Genomic DNA, 23,547 nt, shown 5'->3' with positions numbered 1-23,547 from the left:
CAAAACATTAGAAAAAGCACAATTATTTTTTCCCCTCTCCGTGATGCGGTCGCCTCTCCAAAATAGTATCAGTATTCCACGAGACCACCGCAGGCTCGGAGTTATAATCAGCGCGGTCAAGGCCATCCAAACATATGCGCATGATGAGAGCTTCAATAGCATCGATCTTCAAAGACGTGCGCCAATATCCACGAGATCACTGCTTGTCGTTAAGATACGTGATACCGAGATCTATTCCGTGTCTTTTCTCCAGACCGGCTAGTTGAGGAAAAAGCGTAAATGCGAGCTCTTCTTTGGCGATAAAATATGCGATTTCAAACAACCTCTTCATGTTAATTTTTTTCGTTGTCACTCATATTGTTGATGGCCTTGATGATCGGAAATTGATGGCTTGGGGTAAACAATGTGTTGTGATCTTTGACAGAGCTAATCCTTACATTCGTTGTTCCTTTAATATATGCGTCTATCACCACTAAAATTCCTAGTAGTAGGTTCATCGCCCTCATTCTCACTTTCAGAATTTTCCCTAGGCCTTTCTTTCTTACTGTAATACCAAAACTTAAGTTTTGCTGCATCTTGCTGTAATAGCCAACTCTTATAATGTAACTTTGTAACTAACCTTGCCTTATCAATTTTACTCGGAGATCAAAGCCAGACATTGTGACATAAGACTTGAACTAAGTTGCGCGTGATTAGTGTAGAATTACCGGTACTCCCATCAATTCTTAGCGAAAAATTCACCTTTGTTACGCTGATTCAATGTCATCAATCGTTGAAGCAACTTAAAATTCGAAAGTTTTTCTGCTTGAATGGAAGCTAACAGATACAGTATTAACTTTTTCTATATGCGCGCTTGGAATGCGATAATTTTGCATTTCCAGCGCAAATTATATTCTTGCAACAGTTGTTCGTGCTATGCAATGACAATTTGTATCGCTAGTTTTTGCGATATTTCTCGGCGGACATATATGACCGATCTAGAGAGTACTTCCCGCGGACATCACATGCTGTGACGGCGGACATGTCCGCCGTGAATTTCGAGGCCTGGACACGCAATATTACTGCATGAAGTAGATAACAAAGTAGAAATTAAAGCATGAAGTAGATGACAGTACACTCCAATTGAAATTGGAAAATAATGCAAAATCTTGAGTAATTGAAAAAGGTTGCTTTTATTATTGGGAATTGGCAGGGGGTGTAGCTTTCCTCGAATAGAATCATGCAAACGTGTAAATTTGCAGAACGTTAAAACTGCTACTTTACTAAGTGCACTTTTTAAATAAAACTCAAAAAGTTTCGAAAATTGCAATTTTTTAATGAAATTTGAAAATAGATATTCATTTAGGACAGGAGTTCCCAACTGGGGATTAGGTTGTGGTTCCCAAACCCCTGATTAGGGAGTGGAGCTATCAATCATCGAGATAATTTTATTTCCAAGTATTTTATAGCTGGCATAATCTATAGCGATATTATGAGCAGTTTAAAATTTTTCAAAAATGATTTTTGAGGGAGGCAACGGAAAGATCGTATTTTATTGATTAATAAATCCCATTGTAAACCTAACAAATGTAACAATGACTTATGAAATGTAACAAATAAAACGATCGCAACAACAAGGAAAAAACTCGTAGCCACGTGTTGCGTAATCTTCACGTAGCTTGCTTGATGTTACGCGAGTATCATGCTTGTGACAAAAACAATCATTTTCTTCGTTCTTCGAAAGCAATACTGTATTGGTTTGTTACATAAAGTCTACACTAAAAATATAGCGAAATATTAGAAAAACCCTACAGGTTCACCTCTTGCTTTACGTTGACTTGAAGCGAAAACCAATGATCAAAAAAAGATTTAAACGTTCGTTCAAATTACGTTTATTTGCAGTAAGTAATGTAACCTAAACGGGGTGGCTGCCACCCCGCCACAGCGGTTACGGGATGGCGTGGCCACCCCGTAACACCGTAAGTCGGCGCCAGTGGTTGCTATACAGTTGTGACTTGTGGTATGTACAAATTATGCTTTCTTGGCTTATATTGTCGTTTTTTAAACAGAGCTGCAGGATTTCGCTTCATTGCTGCGAGTATCCCAAATGGGAAGATGAAAGCAACTGATGAGCTTTGTAATCTCCTCATGGAAGTTCTCATCAAAGAGGCGGATGCCTTTGTCTACCTCTCTGCTATACAAGCGCTCGTTGAATGCATCGACAGGTTACCTGCTCGCCACCCCACGACAGAGTGAGTAATGTTGCTCACGTACGCCCTTTTGTAATATAAGTCTGACCTTCTGTTTGGAGCAGGCTTTACCAGATCGTGCACACTGCACAGCGGTGTTGTCGCGGTGGTTGTTGACGAAACATTGATTAACGATGCGTCATTTACCGAGTTCGTGCGTTTCACTGCACGCGACAAATTTCCTTTTTACAATAGCAGTAATGGTTTATTGTTTGCGGTATTACTATAAAGTGGTGACCATGATAAGAACTTCAGGTTGATACGAGAATGGTTCAACTGGCGGTGTGGGCGATGCCTATAACTGAACCATCGTCTCAAGCAAAACGTAACAAGTCTCTCAAAAACTCGTCATATTGGTAGTCTGGGCCAATTTGAGTTTTGAAATTTATTTTACGAAATATGATCAAATCTACTTGTAAAGATTAATAGTGAATGCTCTTAAGCTTTGAAGTGGTATAGAAAGTATCTGCGCACCTCTACTTGAGCCGGTGGATTGTTTCACTTGCAACAACAAGTTGTAGTTTCAAACTTTGGCAATTGAATGTGCGCCAGTTCCATTTCTATGACGTATCGTCATAGCACATGACTAGGGAACTGTGTTACGAAAGCTAGTGCAATTCGCTATTTCCACAGCGAACTCGCAGTATCAGGCTAAAACAGGTCGTTAAAATCTACAGGACCGGTTTGAGACTTCCATGAGATGATACTTCATGTAACTTCTCTCGCAGGAGTTCTTTCCAAAGACTTGTGCAGGAATATGACGATCGCATCCGTTCGCCTGGTGGAGCTACGGAGGCGGCAGTGCTCAAGATCGGGGAGGTCATAATGAGAATGGTCGGCAAGCTAGGTATATTCCTTTTACTTTGTCATTGCTTTACTTCACCGGTGTATCGTAAAGTTTCAGGTGGAAACGGAAAGAACAAGTGAATCGGACAAGAACAAGAACATATGAAGCTTTTTTTAATTGTTTGAAATTTGCAAGTTTGACAACATGTAGTCATATAGTGGCATCCAGGTCATAACGATATTCAGCCACGCCACACATTGTGTATATGTGTTGTAAGTGGCACACACGCTGATTGACCACCACCGCTATTCGCTAAAAATCGACATAGTCAAGTTAATATGCGAGTGTTGCAGATTGAATAGGCCAGCTGTTTCTAAAGTGGGTTTGTAACATATACCATGTTTCTAACTGACAATTTCCTATTATCAGAACATTTGGTTGAAACTTATGAAAATTGCAAATGCATCGCAATTGTGCAAATTCAAAACCTACATTTTGTCCTCTGGAAACTTAGATCACGTTTCTTGTTCACAAATGCCACTCTCACGAGAAATGCATTGCAATTGTACAAATTTAAAACTTAAATCTGCTCTCATGGAATTTACCCCACCACATCCATATATTGAAAGCGACTTGACTGTGTAACTTTTCTGCTTTCATAAATCCTACCGTGACGTTACTGCTGAAAAAACACTACATTATGAAATAAGGCTAAGAGTTGAAAAGTATTCGTAACGTATATAAAGCAAAAGGATTTCCATTTAAAAAGAGACGGAACGACTTTCGAACAGGCGGAGTTGAGTGACCAAATTGAAGGTAAACCTCACGACGAGAGAATGTCGCTTTTCTGATACCCGTCGCAATAAACTAAATTGAGTAGACAGGGTGAGTATTTTATAATTTTCCGAGTAGGAGCTTGTAACCTTGATTATTGTAAAAGACATTTAACTTCAATATACCGGACTTGTTTAAATTGTAGAAAATCATATCCTAAGACAGAACCACCCCAAATCAACGGAATCCTAAGGTTCCATAAGCTACAGCTGAATATATCTATCAAACGTTTAGCCAAACAGGAGCAATAAATGCAGGCGATCAATATAACAATTAGGTCATTATTTTGTTGCATACATGTGCAACTGCTGATATTGCAATGCGTTTACTTGGCTGTTGTATTAGGGGTTCCTTGTTAACCTTAATAGTTTGCAGTGTTCCACGACCTTAAAGGTTGGGTAATACTGGAAAAGGCCATGCACTCTGCCACTGTTATTTACCAGACTTCAAAATCCATCATTTCTGCATTGATTCAACGTCTGCAAACGTTGAATAAATGTAAAAACGACGGATTTTGCTGTGAGGGTCTTCAACGTATTTGAAAGGTTGGCACCATAACGACCAATGCACAGTTGCTCATAGGCCTTGCAAATTTGCGAACCTAATAATGACTGGAGGCTGATATAAGTTGAATTTCGAACTGGTAAACTCTACGCTTAGAACTTTACTTTATATCTGATCGAAGCGACAGTTATGTTTGTTCTATCCAAGCTTTCTCTCGTTGGTTGAAAGTGGTTGAAAATTTAGATTAAGTAGATGGGAAGGCAAGGAAGCCAATCTTTCTGTCCACCTTCACTCCTTCAGGCATGTCTTTAAGTGCCCCGCCAAAGAGTGCCGTCAACCAAATTGTCAAAGTGTGTTCACTAAATTTCAAATTGCTGCAAACCTCCTGGTTTTACTTCAAAAAATGACAAATCTTTTTTTTTGCAACATGCTCCTTTGCATTTTCACTCAAGTGCCGAAATCTAAGCCAATATATCCATGGTAGAAGTAAGACAGGAGCGGCCCAAAACCACGCATAGTATAAACAAAGACATAGTATAAACTACTTGTTAGTTAATACTCAGACTATCAATTCATACCAGAGATTCTGACTGCTATCAAGCATAACAGATCGGCTTCCAGTCAAAGTTAAAGCTTGAATGTTGAAATGGCTGGTGTATAGAGCACTGGTTCTTAACCTTCTTATCGTGGTGGACAACTTTTGGTGCCTTCGAAGCAAAAATCAACAGCCTAAGCCAGGCCTTAAAGCAGCCGGCGGCCATCGCGGCTATGGCCGCTAAGTAGTGCTTGAATGACCGCCGGTGCTACCTCCTCAGTCGGCCAATTTGGCCGCTGGTTTCTTTTAGCTAATTATTTAATTTCACAATAGGAATGATCGTGGATTAACTGTCGAATATATCTAGCACCAATGAGTGACGCAAAATTAGGTCAGCGCGTCATAATCACCACTGTAGTATTGTGCGGAAGCATTTGCTATTGTATGGAAAATATCCAGCTACGATCACCAGCTATAAGTCTTGTTTGTAATTCCCGACGTTTATTTTAACAAAGTATTAATCCGAAGTGCTAATTTACATTGGCTGGCAATATTGTCGTTTTTATATCGATTCAATGTTGTCGGACATTGAATCGTTGTTAAAAAGGGGAACTACCCAGACAACAAAATTCGTCATTTTTACCCTGATTTAACGACTGCAAACGTAGAATCAATGTAAAAATGACAGATTTTGTTGTCTGGGTAGGTTAGTTGACATCCGACGGGAAAACACGTGTCTTCAGAGTTGAGAAATGTTTCCGCTGTGGGTTAGTAACTTCATACCCTCAATGGTGACATCATAACGGTATAAATGGTCAGGTTTTATGAAAGGCGATATGCAGTTGAATCAATTTACTGAACAGCGAGCAAGTTGAAACAATTTAGTGTCGTTAGATGATCCCGCAATACTGGATTACAATCCCGCTAAAGCAGTTATTGCGTGGTACAACGATTCTATAGCAGGACATCGCCCAGACTTTAACAACACTAAGGGATCATTTTGGCATTGTTGCAAGTTTAATTCTATTTACTTGTGTTATCGTTATTTGTATTTTGGCCTCCAAGCACGCAGATTTGGCCGCCGAGAAGGAGCTCTCGGTAGGCCACGATGGCTGCCGGAAAAAAAACACGAGTTTTAAGGCCTGCTAAGCTATATGCTGATTTAATGTTTTTCTATAAATTTTATCCAAAATTAATAGAATTTTTGCAACCAATTTCTCCCTTTTTTCATTTGTAATCAATATTTCGTTATAATCACAATCATGGCAAAACTGTGAGTGCTAATAGACTGCTGATTAACGTTTGCATTTTCAAGATAAGCATTCATTAACAATCTGCCGTCAAGAATTAAATTGTATACATACTATATATTTTTTACTCTTTTATATGATTTTTTTAAAAGTTAGTTAACCAAATCTTTGTGTGATGTCGTTTGAAGTTTCAAACGACCCACAGTTTCACTGTAATATACAAACAGTGTTTTCATTTTTAGTGATTTTGTCCCAAGATTGGGAATTTTATGCCTACTTAGGGACAAAGTTAGTGAAATGACCAATTGAGGGGAATTTTTTACCTTATCTTTCTTCTTTGTACTGAAATATGTTAAATGCGCTTGATTTTGTAAATCTTTTTGAGCTGATTCATCCATCTCAACCTTCCACATTAATTTTTTTCCAACGCCAGGGACTGTTATGCAGTGAGCTCTGCACTGTGGCGGAGTAACGGTTGAGACTAGAACTAGAGCATTTCTAATTGTCTTTATCGAGTTTTATGTGTGATTAAACATTTTCAATCTTTAAATCGATATTGCTGCAACACTACACCGAGTGTTTTTTGTCTTTTTTGCATATTTAGAAGTTCTTCAGCTGTAGATTTTACGTTTACAATTGTGAAAACACTGTACAACTTGTAGAGTAGTAACAGCCTGTCAGGAAGTTTCCGTAGTTCTATGTCTATTTATATCTACTTATGAAAGCAATTACTTATGCAAAGAAATGTTTTTTGTCATTATTACGCAGGTGACTTTGTGGACATCCAGACTCGCTTCCTGGTCGCCGTTTTGTTCCGCGCCTCTCGCGACCCCCGGCCGCCGATACGCTCCAGTGCACTTTCCAACTTGGCCCAGATATCTACTTTATTACCTCACCGGCTTCCAAGTTTCCAGCATGAGGTGAGATTGGCTTCTGGCTCAGGCATGATCAAACTGTTTGCTCAAGTATTTACTTCTGGCATCGATAATATCAAATAAAAAAAAAAAACTAAAAGTTCCACGATTTTCGTTGTCGAGATGAAGAGGAATGAAATTTTTTACAAGAAAAATTAGGCTAATTCTCCAAATCACATGACTCAGTTCCAACGTAAATTACCTTCATTTTGCAACAAAACGAGGCAATGGAGGGAATTGTTTCGAACATCTCCAGTTAAGGATGCTGACTGTAATCGATTGTGATTGTTGGCGCCACGCTGGTGATCATGGCGGATGAATATCTGACCGTTCGCATTGCAGCTGAGCGAGTGCCTCTGCGCAACAACCGAAAGCGACGATGATGCGACAGTCCGACGAGCCGCCGTCCACGCCATCCGCAGCTTGATCGAGCACCTCGGCCCAGACATTCTTCAGGTATCTACATCACTTCTATCACGTCACTATGACGTAGTCAGGTTTTTGAAAAGCAATTACGTGTAGCTACTGTATGAAAACAACGCTGTCATCTACAATAGCAAGGTGACATTATTAGAGGTACAACTTGATTAAAAGTAATTATTTTCAACAGACACAAGTTGTTGTATTTTACGTCGCTTCAACATCCTCAAGTATTAAAGCAATATAAACAGGACAACTTCATAGCACCAACAACAGCTGGTGTCGTCTCTCTCGCTTCCTCATTGTTGTGTAGATTTTCCCGGATACCATGACAACCTTCTATTCCACGCTCAAACGCGCCTACAGCAGTGACGTCGACAACGTGGTGCAACTGCACGCCCAGCTGGCCGTCGAAGCCCTTGATGTCATTATGCGTGACGTCATTTTCAACGAACCGGTACGGAGAAGCAAGGCTCCTAACAAGCAAATAGTTTTCCTGTCTTGATCTTTATTTTTTATCAGTTTTTATTGTTTGTGTGTTTTTCCTGAAACTCTCAACTTCAATTTCCCGCCAATTGCATTGGGTGCTTCACATTGAAATGCGATACCCCTATTTTGTCGTGTTTGGGAAACTACTTATTGTAGAGCAGGGGTGGGGAACCTGCAACCGCGAGATCATTTCATGTGGCTACGGTTAAAATTTGTTCATACACAGGCGAAAGAGAAAAACATTTTGAGGGTGCGAAGACAATTTATCCAAATTTTATCTGCAAAAATATGTTTTTAAAAACACAACATTTTTACAAATTTTCAAATGGTCCAGTCAAATTTCTTCTCAGCCATCAACTTCATAGTGTACAGGACCACAGGAAACACAAGGCTGAATAACCTCTAATCTATATTTATCGTCTTGTCGGTGTCCAAAATGAAACTTTCTTGGGGCATATATTACCTGGATTCAACAACAATTTGAACTGACACTCCAACAATGGCACGACAGCAGTGGCTGAATATCCATGTCGCCAGTTAGTTAGTGCACGGTTTTACGTCCTTTGTTCCCCGTATTGCGAGGGTTGGACGTCAGCAAATTTCCACCTGGCTTGATTGCGGCTTTCCACGTGCTCCTATTTGGAAACGGTAGACACTTTAACAAGAAAAAGTTCTTCCACTGCATCTGAAACCTCGAACCAATCAGAAGCTACGTTGTCTGTGACGTCATTATGCGAACGAAATGTCTGCACGATTGCACTTGATTCACAGCTGATCATTCACAGATCCATTGCTGAACAACAATAATGTTGAATTACACAATTTCAGCAGTAGGGTTGTTCCAAAACTGCTACACATCGTACCAGTAACACAGATTAACAAATTGGGAACTAGTTTTTTTAATCAAAGCTACAAATAAGCTTTTTGAGATCAATTTTCTGCGCTGATTCCGAATCTGCTTTCTATAGCACATCAGGTTTGTATTTTTACGTATCAAGTCGCCAAAAAAATCGTTTCTAAAATGTAACTGGGAATCACAACGCATGGTTGTGATTCCCATGTGTTGTGATTCCTTGTACATCAACTTCTTATCAACGAAGCTGATGTACAAGACATATCTGCGTCTACTTGGGCGGACCATAAATGGAGTTCTGAATGGAAGTCAAGCGCCACCAGACTCTATTCGTTCATCGCTTTTTAGTAGCCTACGTGCAGCATTTTATTTTGTGGATTATTTTGGGGAGGAATTCACAATACTTGAGTCTTTAAGTTTGATGAAAATTACATTCAGTATAGATTTACATCAATTTTTGATGACAGAGAAGAAAAAGGACAATGTGTATTATGTTAACTTATAAAGTTCTCAGTTATCATTCATTGAGACAGGGTGACAGGGACAGGGTGAAATGGAGAAAAGGGATTAAAACAATTGCTGCGCGGAAACAATCGGCCACCCCCACTAGTGGGGAACAAACCGACGATGGATTATGATTATGATGATGATGATGATGAGGCCATCAAAACTGTAATTTCACCTGGAAAAATTTCATCCAAATTACAAGGATAAAAATGTGTGATAATGATAAAGACGAAAAGAAGATAGTGTGAAGTGTCAGCGCTTGGATTCAACAGGGAGATTCCAGCAACATTGTGACTTGAAGTGGAAGGTGGTATGCGTTGTGCGCTATCTTCAACCCTTCCAAAAATTGACATGTTTGTTAATAATGTTCAGGAGCAAGCATCTCACTATTGGTCGGTTGAATAAATAATCAAATCTGTTTTGAAATATATTCTGCTGCTTTTTGTTTAAAAACCTATTTTGTAGTTTCTATTTACATAAAAACTTAATGGGCCATAGAATTGTTATGCAGAGAAAAATGTGCCGCGAAAGAAAAAAGGTTGAGAACCACTGGGATAGACCCTCGGCCCCAGAGGCTCACACGACGACGACGCATGGTCAAATCCGCATTGTATAGGCTTGGTCAAAATCGTCGCTATTATGTCGAATTGCGTCGCATTTGCATCGCTATCGGTCAAATTAAAACACTGAAAGTTCAAATATCTCAAACACATGATGGGCTAGAGAAAAAATAAGATAAAAGGACTTTTCGGAATCAGCATAAAAAGCTTTTTTTTCTTGCTCATGAGCCAGCAATTCAGGCCACATCTCCCAATTGTTGCAACCAGTGCAATGTAATCAAAAAATAAAGAGCCCAAAATGTAGATACCAAACTCATGTTCAGCAAACAAACGTTTCGAAAACTATACTGTCTTCATCATCAGTGTTACAAATGTTAGTGTTACATCAGTGTTACATTTGTAACACTGATGATGAAGACAGTATAGTTTTCGAAACGTTTGTTTGCTGAACATGAGTTTGGTATCTACATTTTGGGCTCTTTATTTTTTGATCAGTGCAATGTCTTCATAAATTTGTAAAATCGTCTTCGTAAATTTTAACCCAATAACGTCATCAAGTACCAGCATGATGTTTATGTTTGGAAAGCACATCAATTCATTATCATATAACTTAGAGATGAAGCATGTAAGATTATCAGTTTTATTGCTATTTGCAAATTACTGTTTAATGACGTCATTGCGGACGTCATCATTTTTGGAGTCAGTACACAATGAATTGGAATCTCCTAAGCGATTTTCCTAAGGCATAAATCATCTTTTTACAATAAGAATTAATATTCGCAAGAAAGAAAGATTGCAGCAATGAAATCGGAGAAAAAGTCCAAATTTCGACCCACTACTTTCCCTACTTTGTGCATTAACATCCTCAATCTTTAATATGTCATCACTAACAATTACGTTATTTGTGAATTCGTGTGAGGCTCTGGGCACCAGAAGCAATATATTTGTTTTATAAATTGTTTGGGCCGTTTTTTTCAAGTAATCTCGAATCGAAGAGTTATAAGAACGATAAAATTCCGATGAGAACATGTTTTCTTGTTCGTACCTAAGCATTGCAAATATAACAGAATTATTAATAGCAGACAAACATGCAGATTGCAGAAAGTGACAACATTCAACGATTATTCTAGAAAGTCACTAACTGACGTTTGCTGTCAGGGAGACATTCCTTGTGGAGAAGTGTTACAAGAGCAGATAAGGATTTATCTCTTCTGGTGTTGATGTAGGATTCCTTCAGAGTCCTGTTCTGTCGCTCCACTCCATTGATGGTGTGAAACGTGATGCTGACTTTGTCAGAACGGTAAAACCACACCCAATGCTGAAACCCACCAACAAGTTTATTATTTTATTGAACTAGCTTACTATTTATTTGCATTTAGGTTGGTTTCAATTACACACTTCTTTTCTGTAAGCCCAACACTCAATATAATTCCGGAGTTTCGAATTGTTGATCCAACAATTGCTGTCCTTCAACTCGATTAACGTTTCTTCGAAAGACTGTTCGCTTTCGGCTCTTGCTAGTGCTCGCAAGTATGTCAACACAATTGCTTTATCATCACGAATGCCATTGTCACTTTTCCTCATCGAACCTTTCCCAGGCTTGTTCGCGATGAAAGGCACAGAGTAACATGGAGCAATCTGCAAAGCAAGAAGTTGTGGGCACTGAGTGTTAAAGTGCAGTTAGCAGTGACGATACAAATGCATGAGCAATGGAGACAGCACACAAGTAACGAAAATGTGAATGCAATTCAACTTGAAAAAATGCTTTCGATCGCCTTGATTTCCGCCTCACATTTATCGGTCATGAAAAACAGAGGATTCCAGTCTTCCGACCACCCTTTTACAACAGAAAGTAATTGTGCTATATCCGAAGCTTGTTCATTTTGGGTGATAAACGTAGCCACAACCAGGTAACCAACATTTGTTATGACGCAAAGAAAAAATAGGGGAAGGGAATACTTGGATGTCTTGTAGGTTGCATCCAAGAGGCAAATGCCTTGGCGTAACGATGCAACAATCGTCTTTGCCAACCCATTTGGTGAACAAATAACAAACTCTGGGCGCATTGCATCACAGGAAGTCCATCAGAATTGGAGCTAATCGACTGTGAACCCCCTGCAATGTAGAGTCGAAACAATATGTTGTCGTGAGGCCGCATGTTTTCTTCCACTAAAACGTGCAAATTTTCCTGATCCATTTTGGATATCTTTTGCTTCGTGTACGCACCAAAGAAGTGATTCTGGATGTCTTTTTTGGTGGGATAATACCGCCGATTGGTCTCAAAGGGCGTTTCAAGATCTTTAAACACTTTGAAGTTCTGGAATGCTACATTACGTCTGCCACCATTTCTTGTATTTTTGCATATAGCCATCCATCAATTCTTTGAAGAGACCCTGCATTTTACAACAACAAACACAGTTCGTTTGGTCTTGGTAGCAGTAGTTTCACATTGTTGTTAGCTATTGCAATGTAAAATACGTAAACACAACATAAAAAAGAAGAAAATAAACCTGAATCGTTACAACGCAGCACTTTGAAGGAAGGTAGGCTGCAAAGTGTCATCATGCAGGCTAGGTTACGTTTGTAGAACATCAAAAACAAACACAAAAAACTACACAACATAAAAAAGAAGAAAACGAATGACGACACCCTATAAAAGCAACGAAATACCAAAATAATCGATCGTTTCCGTTGGAATTGATGTTCTAAATTTTAGCGAGCCTACCTCTTTGAAAACGCTTATCAAAGTCTTGAAAAGAAACTGCATAAAGTATAGTGCAACATAGAACACTAGCAACTAGAGCATTTTTCGGTGTTTAACTCTTGATTGCAGAAAATGTTGAAATACACTCGGGTAGGCTACACATCTTTAAAAACTGTCATATTAATCTTCAACATCTTTGTTGTCGCAGAGTTGACAACCGCATAATTCAGTACAAGGAAGGCCAAGTTTCTTGCATGAACATCGAGATAAAACGCACTTTGTTTTTTGGCAGTTACAGTTAGTCAATTTTGTCAATGATTTAGAGGCAATAGGTAACGTTCTCCACTGTACATGAACAACGTGTCCCACTCAGTGTCCAACCGTGTTGCTCTATGCAAGGAGGAATAATAACGGCTTCAAGGCATCTTCTGTATATTGCGGTTTGGTAAATGGCCCTTTTGATGTGCAATACCAAACTGTCTTTGTTTGGAGGAAGTACACCTTCACTGCATGCTTTAAGCCGAAAGCAATTATATCGTGCAGCATTTATATCTACGCATTGCTGTTGACGATAAATTTCACACACAAACTTCTCTAAAGCAGCTATCACATTTGATGACACTGTCCATTGCTCACCCAAAGTAGAAAATGCAGAGATGTATTCTTGCTTTTTCTGCGCAAGCTCGTACATTGACTTTTTTCCTTTTCCTCGAAAAGCGCTTATACTGTCACATCTAGAAAACACATGCACTCCTAGAATGACTGGGAGAATACTATCTGGAAGTCTGTCACAAATTTTATGGACATGCAACAATCTGCAATTTGTTCCAGGTACTTTCAAGAAAATGGATGCTTTTAAAATGGAACAGTAATGCAATGACAAAGCAAAGACGTCTGAATCGGGACTATGTATTACGATGCAAGCATCTTCATAACGGCATGCATGCCGAGCGTGAAGGAAGATTCTAGTATCTGCTTCTTCATGATCTGATTTCAATTATAGGACTTCTACAATCTCCACAGCGTCACCGATTCTCCACAATTTGTGGCAACTTTCCTCATGAGTAAGATAAAATACCAAGTTTAATTGATTTTCATGCTTCCATTTGTTAAAAAAGAAATTTAGCAGATCTTTGTTGTTTTTGCCAATCGACAGAAATTTTTTGAACTCTAGAGGAGTTCTCTGGGCACTGTTTACAATGCGAACCTCGTAGGCACCAGCACGTGCTCTGCAATGCCGTTCTAAGTCCTTGATGGAAGTTTCAAAATATTGATCGACCACAAAATCAACACGCCATGCATTGCATTGTCTTGCCATTGACACCAAAATGCAAAATATGCTGTGAGCATATTCACCGAAAGTGCTACCTTTTGGGTTGGTCTGTTGAACAAGAGCCATAGCATCTACTGTACATTCCACAATCAGTACAGAATTATCTTGTAACTGCATTAATGTTTCTGCGGCCTCGGGAGCTTTTGCCTCCATATAAGAAAAGATTGCTGACTTGTTGGTTTTTACCAAGCTTTGATCAGAATTAGCAAGAGCGGCAGGCACAGATGTAAGGCAGTACGTTAAAACAGATTTCATGTTCAAATTTCGATTCTGAGCAATAATCAGCATGCGTCCAAACATATTTGTCTCGTTGTGTACCGTCGGTGAATTTGTTTCCTTTACGTAGACAGCATCAGTGAATGTATTACTTTTTGGAAGACTTAATCTGTTAAAAAAATTTACTTTGCCCTCCACCAACTGCTCTTGCACAAATTAAAAAAAAAAAAGTAAGTTTTTCACGGATACGAGTCTTGTTTATCCTGTTAAAAACTGTTTTTCTTGTTTACAAAGTAAGCAAATTCATGGTAGGATATGTGTGCTAGATTGTTCTTTACGTCGTTTTTTGGCTATTTGAGATTTGGAACGCAGGAAACGTCTTTTCTGTGGAAGCGCTGCTGATGGGCTTGCGGGTAATAAAGGCTCAATGTGTTGCCCCATTTTAGGTTTTCTATTTTGCGTGCGCTTTTCAGCTTGCTCTATACGGTTTGAAGCAGTAAATCTCTGATAGCACTTTTTATGGTAGCAGGCAGTCTCAAATGGCGTTGTAATATCGCATATTTTCAAAGCAACTTCTCGCTCCTCACCATCAAAACACTTCCATTTATTTCCACATTCAACAAGTTTACTCCAGGTTGTATCAGTACATTTCAGTAGTGGTTGAGAAAGATCGAAAATGGTAAGATGACAAACACAACTCTCTACACTTGACGTTGCAATACAATCTTTGGCACTCATTTCTAGTTCAAACTCACACAAAGCTGTGTTAACATACATAGCATAATTTAAGTAAGATATATTCCTCATTGACAACAGCAGAAAAAAAAATATTATTTTTTACTTACTGGACTGGTTCAGGGAAAGAGAATAAAAGCAAGACCAAAAATGAAATAAAATCACTTTCAGTCTCACTTTCGCACTGATATTGCGAAGAGCCACAGCTAATTAGAAATGATCCATCTGTTTAGAGAAGAAGACAGATAGAAAGATAGGTTTATTTTCTTCTTTTTTATGTTGTGTTTACGTATTTTACATTGCAACAGCTAACAACAATGTGAAACTACTGCTACCAAGACCAAACGAACTTTCATGTAGTCCTGACTTAACTTTGATCATTGCTAGGTTATGTACGCACCGATGGGTTAAATGCACGACAAGTGGGTGTAATCAAGGTGTTGCCAGCCAATCGCTTGCGCCGAATAATGAAGCGTCACATAGAAGTAGTGCCTGTAAGTGTGTTCATCCGCGTTTTTTTTTAATATCTTTCAAGCCTAATATGTTTTTAGTGAACACAGGTTTTTGCTTGAACTTTTTTGTTTTGGACTCAGTAAAAATTACTCTATTGAACCATATCAAGAAAGTATTGTCTACAGGGGGGGGGGGGGGGGGGTGCAACTCAACTAACGAATTTTCAGACTCGGCCCACAGCCTAGTACTTGAATCACAGCTGATCATTCACAGATCCATTGCTGAACAACAATAATGTTGAATTACACAATTTCAGCAGTAGGGTTGTTCCAAAACTGCTACACATCGTACCAATAACACTGATTAACAAATTTGAACTAATTTTTTTAATCAAAGCTACAAATAAACTTTTTGAGATCAATTTTCTGGGCTGATTCCGAATCTGCTTTCTATAGCACATCAGGTTTGTATTTTTACGTATCAAGTCGCCAAAAAATCGTTTCTAAAATGTAACTGGGAATCACAACGCATGGTCAAATCCGCATTGTGCAGGCTTGGTCATAATCGTCGCTATTATGTCAAATTGCATTGCATTTGCATCGCTATAGGTCAAATTTAAACACTGAAAGTTCAAATATCTTAAAAACATGATGGGCTAGAGAAAAAATAAGATAAAAGGACTTTTCGGAATCAGCATCAAAAACCTTTTCTTGCTCATCCTGGAGCAATTCATGCCACATCTCCCAACTGTTGCAACCAGTGCAATGTTTTCATATCAAGGTCTATATGAGATCCACATGTTCTGCAGGTAGGAACCCTTCAAGAATAAAACACTGAAATAACCTAATCGTACCTCCCTTTTAAATTTGCTGTTGGCCAGTGTAATCTAACCAAGAAATAAAGAGCCCAAAATGTACATACTCAACTCATGTTCAGCAAACAAACGTTTCGAAAACTCCTAGCCCACTAATTCTGGTTAACATGAATTCATGTTCGGTACTACTGTATAAATACCAATAACTTTATGAAATAACTTTAATCAAACATATTTCTAGCTGAAAAGTGTAAGTCTGCAAGATTTAAAAGTTTAGCTCAATTAGCTCCAACTGCCTTTGTCTAAATCCTCTCTCAACTTTTTCTGCCGGTGCGGTGGCCAAAATATGTACAGTTTTTGTGTGCGATATGAACTTCGTGTAAATATTCAATGCACTGTGGTACTTCCACCATTGTTAGGCCAGATCATCATCCATGTGTCCTTCCTCTCATTGCCTAGATGAGACCTGGCATTTGTCCCTGCAACCCTTTTTGCAGCACGGTTGTTTCCTGACCAAACTGAAAAATTTAGGGTTGCATTATTTGTTGGATGTAAGTAGACTCATGCTTACATTTTGGACCACTTTAAAGCACTAAACCATCTTCTGCTCAACATACAGTGTTCAGTTTTTGTCCCAGGAATCAACTCTTCAAGCAATACTTTCCCCACTTTGTGTGCATTAACACCCTCAATCTTTAATATGTCATCGCTAACAATTACGTTATTTGTGAATTCGTGTGAGGTTCTGGGCACCGGCTGCAATATATTTGTTTTATAAATTGTTTGGGCCGATTTTTCAAGTAATCTAGAATCGAAGAGTTATAAGAACGATAAAATTCCGACGAGAATATGTTTTCTTGTTCGTACCTAAACATTGCAAAGATAACAGAATTATTAATAGCAGACAAACACTGTCTAAGTACCAAAGGATCGGTCAACAGTCTCAATATTTAATTTGAAATCGATTTCATGAGAGGCCGTAGCCCTCACATCTTCAGTCTCGTATGAAACAAGTTACAGTTCGTGCGAAGAAAATGAAATATACACACTATGACGTAATAAGAATAAAACTAAGGCGTGAATGCCACTTGAATGAATAGTAGTGGAGTCAACACTAGGTCAAAAGTAAATAAATAATTGGTAGAAAATAGACAAGTTATTCCACTGCAGGTAAAATCATGGATTGAATATTGATGGTGGCTTTGATCTTGTGAAGCCACTTGTCCTCACAAGCGTCAAAGCGGTCTAAACTAGGTTGTTCAAGAAAAGTAACACCGAAACAGTTGGACAGAGGCGGTTTATTGCTCAGATCATGGAAATTGGCAAGATGCTTCAGTAAAGCTGCACTGTCATTCTTTTAGAGAGGTCAAATTTATTCCAGATATTACGATGGCCTGTCCAACAAACAGAAAATTTATTTACACTTTGGCCGACGTGCTGTTCTTTACATACGTTACAAGTTGCTACATAAATACCATAGTGACTACAATCTAATTGTTGCTTGAGTTTAAAAACTTTATGAGGGTGTTCAAAACATTAGTGTGTTGAATCATAGAAATATTATGTGTGCCGAAATTCCCACAAAAGGCGCAGTGTCGGCAAGGTCTAGAAGACCCGCATAGTTCCGACTGCACTGTATCCTTGGACAACTTTTTATAATTGGTCAGCTGATTACCGATGGTTTTAGGTCTGGTATACGTAACCATGGCATTCGGTTTTAATTGTTTTTCTTTTTCTGTAAGTTTCAATAATTTGGAGAATGTTGTAGCTGATGCAATGCGGTTCTTTTTATTTTCCAATTTTTTGGTGTTAAATCTAGCTTTCCAGTTCGAAGCAAGTGCAATTACATCGGATGTCATGTTTTCAGGGAAGTCGGATCTGAGTGCTCTATCTTTTAGACGCTGAAGGCTAGATAGAAAGTCCTCGTCACATTCGTTCAGATGGCGCAAACGCAAGGCTTCATTATTATTAGCAGACAAACATGCAGATTGCAGAAAGTGACAACATTCAACGATTATTCTAGAAAGTCACTAACTGACGTTTGCTGTCAGGGAGACATTTCTTGTGGAGAAGTGTTACAAGAGCAGATAAGGATTTATCTCTTCTGGTGCTAATGTAGCATTCCTTCAGAGTCCTGTTCTGTCGCTCTACTCCATTGATGATGTGAAACGTGATGCTGACCTTGTCCCGACAGTAAAACCACACCCAATGCTGAAACCCACCATAAACAAACTTATTATCTTATTGAACTAGCTTACTATTTATTTGCATTTAGAATGGTTTCAATTGCACAGAAACCTTCTATTCTGTAAGCCAAACATTCTCTATAATTCCGGAGTTTCGAATTGCTGATCCAACAATTGCTGTCCTTCAACTCGATTAACGTTTCTTTGAAAGACTGTTTGCTTTCGGCTCTAGCTAGTGCTTGCAAATATGTCAGCACAATTGCTTTATTATCACGAACGCCATTGTCACTTTTCCTCATCGAACCTTTCCCAGGCTTGTTTGCGATGAAAGGCACAGAGTAACATGGAGCAATCTGCGAAACAAGAAGTTGTGGGCACTGAGTGTTGAAGTGCAGTTAGCAGTTACAATACAAATGCATGAGCAATGGAGACAGCACACAAGTAATGAAAATGTGAATGCAATTAAACTTGAAAAAACGCTTTCCATCGCCTTGATTTCCGCCTCACATTTATCGGTCATGAAAAACGGAGGATTCCAGTCTTCCGACCACCCTTTTACAATAGAAAGTGCTTGTGCTATATCCGAAGCTTGTTCATTTTGGGTGATAAACGTAGCAACAACCAGGTAACCAACATTTGTTTTGACGCAAAGAAAAAATAGGGGAAGGGAATACTTGGACGTTGTGTTAGTTGCATCCAAGAGGCAAATGCCTTGGCGTAACGATGCAACAATCGTCTTTGCCAACCCATTTGGTGAACAAATAACAAACTCTGGGCGCATTGCATCACAGGAAGTCCATCAGAATTGGTGCTAATTGATTGTGAACCCCCTGCAACGTAGGATTGAAACAATATTTTATAAGCAGCCCTGTTTGCATCTGCATTCTGCATGCTCCCCATAACGGTGTGCGTGGGGGTTCGGTTTTGTTCGTTTTTGGGGCAGTGGGTCACAAGCAACCTTACCATCTGTTCCACGCTTTTCCTTCGCATTCCCAGATTTAGGTCGAGATTGATCCAACCACGTCCGGATCGAGCACAATGAACACAGATCTGGTATACCACGTTGGAAAGGATTCCCAACAAACATTTGCCATATTATGAATAATGGCAAACATGTGTTTGCAAGGAAGAAAATTGAGTTGAAAATCTTGGCATGTGCATTTTGGTGCACAGTTGTAACTGCCAAAGGATGTTCTGTACTGTAGCATACTTCTGATGAAGTGCTTTTCACAACAAACTTATCTCCATCTTGAACAATGGAGCTGGCAGTGACGTCTTGGGATGAAATGATCTGATTCAAACATTCGTGAATAAATTGTTTGGCCCAATTTTTCAAGTAATCGGGAATCGAAGAGTTATAAGAGCGATAAATTTCGACGAGCACATTTTTCTTGTTCGTACCTAAACATTGCAAAGATAACAGAATTGTTAATAGCAGATAAACATGCAGAAAGTGACAACATTCAATGGTTGTTCTAATCTAGAAAGTCGCAAACCGACGTTTGCTGTCAGGGAGAAATTCCTTGTGGAGAAGCGTTACAAGAGCAGATAAAGATTTATCTCTTCTGGTGTTGATGTAGCATTCCTTCAGAGTCCTGTTCTGTCACTTTACTCCATTGATGGTGTGAAACGTGATGCTGACCTTGTCAGGACAGTAAAACCACACCCAACGCTGAAACCCACCAATAAGTTTATTATTTTATTGAACTAGCTTACTATTTATTTGCATTTAAGGTGGTTTCAATTACACACAAACCTTCTTTTCTGTAAGCCCAACACTCAATATAATTCCGGAGTTTCGAATTGCTGATCCAACAATTGCTGTCCTTCAACTCGATTAACGTTTCTTCGAAAGACTGTTCGCTTTCGGCTCTAGCTAGTGCTTGCAAGTATGTCAGCACAATTGCTTTATCAGCACGAACGCCATTGTCACTTTTCCTCATCAAACCTTTCCCAGGCTTGTTCGCGATGAAAGGCACAGAGTAACATGGAGCAATCTGCAAAACAAGAAGTTGTGGGCACTGAGTGTTAAAGTGCAGTTAGCAGTGACGATACAAATGCATGAGCAATGAAGACAGCACACAAGTAATAAAAATGTGAATGCAATTCAACTTGAAAAAACGCTTTCGATCGCCTTGATTTCCGCCTCACATTTGTCGGTCATGAAAAACAGAGGATTCCAGTCTTCCGACCACCCTTTTACAATAGAAAGTGCTTGTGCTATATCTGAAGCTTGTTCATTTTGGGTGATAAACGTAGCCACAACCTGGTAACAAACCTTCGTTTTGACGCAAAGAAAAAATAGGGGAAGGGGGGAATCCTTGGACGTCGTGTTAGTTGCATCCAAGAGGCAAATGCCTTGGCGTAACGATGCAACAATCGTCTTTGCCAACCCATTTGGTGAACAAATAACAAACTCTGGGCGCATTGCATCTCAGGAAGTCCATCAGAATTGGTGCTAATCGACTGTGAACCCCCTGCAACGTAGGATCGAAACAATATATTGTCATGAGGCTGCATGTTTTCTTCCACTAAAACGTGAAAATTTTCCTAATCCATTTTGGATACCTTTTGCTTCGTATACGCACCAAAGAAGTGATTCTGGATGTCTTTTGGTGGGATAATACCGCCGATTGGTCTCAAAGGGTATCTCAAGATCTTTAAGCAGTACATGTTTGACGTATGACTTCAGACCACTTTCCATCAATTCTTTGAAGTGGCCTTGCATTCTATAACAACAATCACAGTTTGATGGTTAACGCACAAAGTACCTGTTACATCACTGTAACCGAAATGCCGATTACCCCATGAATTTATGTAAACCAACCTCTTCAACAACATGGCCGCTGTGGTCATGGCGATCAGGAAATTTGATGCTCCAATAAACCTCTTTTTTGACATTTTGAGCATCACTGGCTAACGCATGTTTGAGACAATTAGTATATGGCATGGACCCTATAATATTTAAAAAAAGGGTAAACTCCTACAATTCATATACCCAAAATCGGGATCTGCAACACAAGAATTTCAAATTGGACTTTGTCATACTTTTATTTTGAACATTTAATTTCTAGGCAATGTATCTTTTGATCCGTAATTGGGCTTCTCTCCTGCACCAGCTTGACTGGGCGACGGGCGTGTAGTTGTTCTCTAATACGTTAAATTGCCTACCCCATTTTTTGCATATATCCTACAATTCAGTATGAATCAGTCAGAAGGTTCTTATTCAAATAGAATATTATTATTCTTATTCAAATTATTCTATTTGCATCAGGACCTTTTGATGATCCCTCTTGTTGGGGTGAAACAGGCTGTAGAGGTTTTAGAGAGTGATAACTATATTTGATATACTCTTGATCTATTTGACTAAACTGCAACAAACCTTACCTGAGTTTCATTCATGATGTAGGCTACTTACAGCACGCAAGCTAATGCAAATGCAGTCAATTTTGGTTGCAGCTAATGGTTTTCGTGCGTTTTTCTGAACCACACAAGCTATGAAGCGAATGTAAATGCCGACAATTTGGGTTTTTGCGTGTTTTTTATATCCGTCTTTTTCGTTACAGACAACGTAGCTTCGAGGTTTTAGTGGCAATGACTGAATTATTTCATGTTAAAGTGGCTACCATTTGGAACATTGACCATCACGAGGTTCCCCCTTGTTAGGACGCTTCGTACGTTATCGCACCATCGGCTACATCGCCAAGTGGTGAAAGCCCTGGAATGACACTCGAATAGGCGCCGGTTTGACATCGCTCAAGAACATGCGGCTGTGTCTTTAACAGGACACTTAAAGTAGGAGGTGTGCTTAAAATTCAAAATTTTGTTGTTTGACATCAAGTACATATGAAACTTATGCTACATGTTATAACATAAAACACAAAAAAAGTTTTAATCGAATCTGTTAAAATTATCCCCCACCCCTCCCAAATGCAAATTGAAAAATATGCAGTTTTAATAAAAAAAATTGATATTTTTAGCTTTAAGTTTACATTTTTTTTTTAATTTTCTCTGCATTATGCTTGATATGCACTCTAACAATATAGTACAACCAGATTTACCTATTTATGAAAGCTTAGGACTTCAACAGTGATTCCGAATTAGAAAAACACTTTTTAAAAGGCCAAAATCTAAACAGTTGAGACACTTACAGTATAAGAAAGTATAATAAATAATAACAAATTGACAATAAGAATAAATACGCACTCATAACAATAACATGCTGGACTTTCGATTCAGTACTGATCATTGTATGCAAATGTTTAATCATGATGTCAAAGGTTTAACTGCAGTGTCGAAGTCATTCCAAGTTGCCATTGCACACTGCACAGTTCTGCACTTTGTTGAGATATGTTTTCATGTGCGAACTGTACACATCAACGGATAAACGTTGACGATTTTTCACAAGCTGAAAAATTTCACTAGATCTTGGAAAACAAGGACAGTGAAGTATCACGAGCATATCGCACTAGACCAGTGTTTCTCAACCTTTTGTGGTTCATGACCCCTTTTAGGGGTTTAATAGGCTACAGCCTGCTATGTTTTCTATAGACATATAAATTAGCACAAAAATACATTTCAATAACATTTAATTTCAAAGAACTGGTGAATGTCACAACTTTTAATGCGATGATTGACTCTGCAACTGCTTGGTCAACTTCAAAATTAGTGGTTGAGTGCTTGTATCGCCAATCTCATATCATCTTCAACTTTCCTTCGATTTCTTGCCTTCGTTTTGATGTGGACAAGAGCTGAAAAACCACTTTCGCAGAGGCATATTGTGGCAAATGGAAATAATATTCGAAAAGTTAGTTAAAAACAGTTGTGGGTATGATTTACGCATAGTACACCAGAACTGAGAGTGGCATTTCATGAAAAATATCACGTGCGGAAGAATCATTTTCAAGATCATAAAATTGGTCTTGTAATTCATCTGGAATATCAGCAACATCCAAAGCAGTAGAGAACGGATTTTGTAAAAATGCGGTATCTCTTTCTTTGAACTCAGAGAAGTATCATTCTACTTGAACAAACGATGATAAATTGGCCTACAACCGAGTTACCCGTTTTCTTTCGTAACAGTGCAACCAATTAGTAACTGCTATGACATTACTGTATACTAAAATCATTGCTGCAAAGATTTTTTATTTTTTCGGAAATTTTTGCGATTTTGAAAATTTTATATGAATATCTTTGCGACCCCTTTGAAATGACCTTCGCGACCC

General features: G+C 38.8%; 1 protein-coding gene across 1 annotated transcript in view; it reads left to right on the top strand.

Annotated features, from left to right (window-relative positions):
• Window positions 1-23,547, top strand: part of LOC145786831 (transport and Golgi organization protein 6 homolog) — a 67,278-nt gene that overhangs the window by 34,794 nt on the left and 8,937 nt on the right. Inside the window, exons 15-19 of the mRNA XM_082598572.1 lie at window positions 2,049-2,231; window positions 2,957-3,075; window positions 6,907-7,058; window positions 7,395-7,508; window positions 7,786-7,929. Coding sequence (XP_082454698.1) covers window positions 2,049-2,231; window positions 2,957-3,075; window positions 6,907-7,058; window positions 7,395-7,508; window positions 7,786-7,929 — 712 coding nt within the window. The remainder of the gene's footprint in view (window positions 1-2,048; window positions 2,232-2,956; window positions 3,076-6,906; window positions 7,059-7,394; window positions 7,509-7,785; window positions 7,930-23,547) is intronic.

Source organism: Aplidium turbinatum, chromosome 17 (assembly GCF_918807975.1).
Source record: "Aplidium turbinatum chromosome 17, kaAplTurb1.1, whole genome shotgun sequence".
Lineage (NCBI taxonomy): Eukaryota > Metazoa > Chordata > Ascidiacea > Aplousobranchia > Polyclinidae > Aplidium > Aplidium turbinatum.
This window is presented reverse-complemented; position numbering and strand designations above follow the sequence as displayed.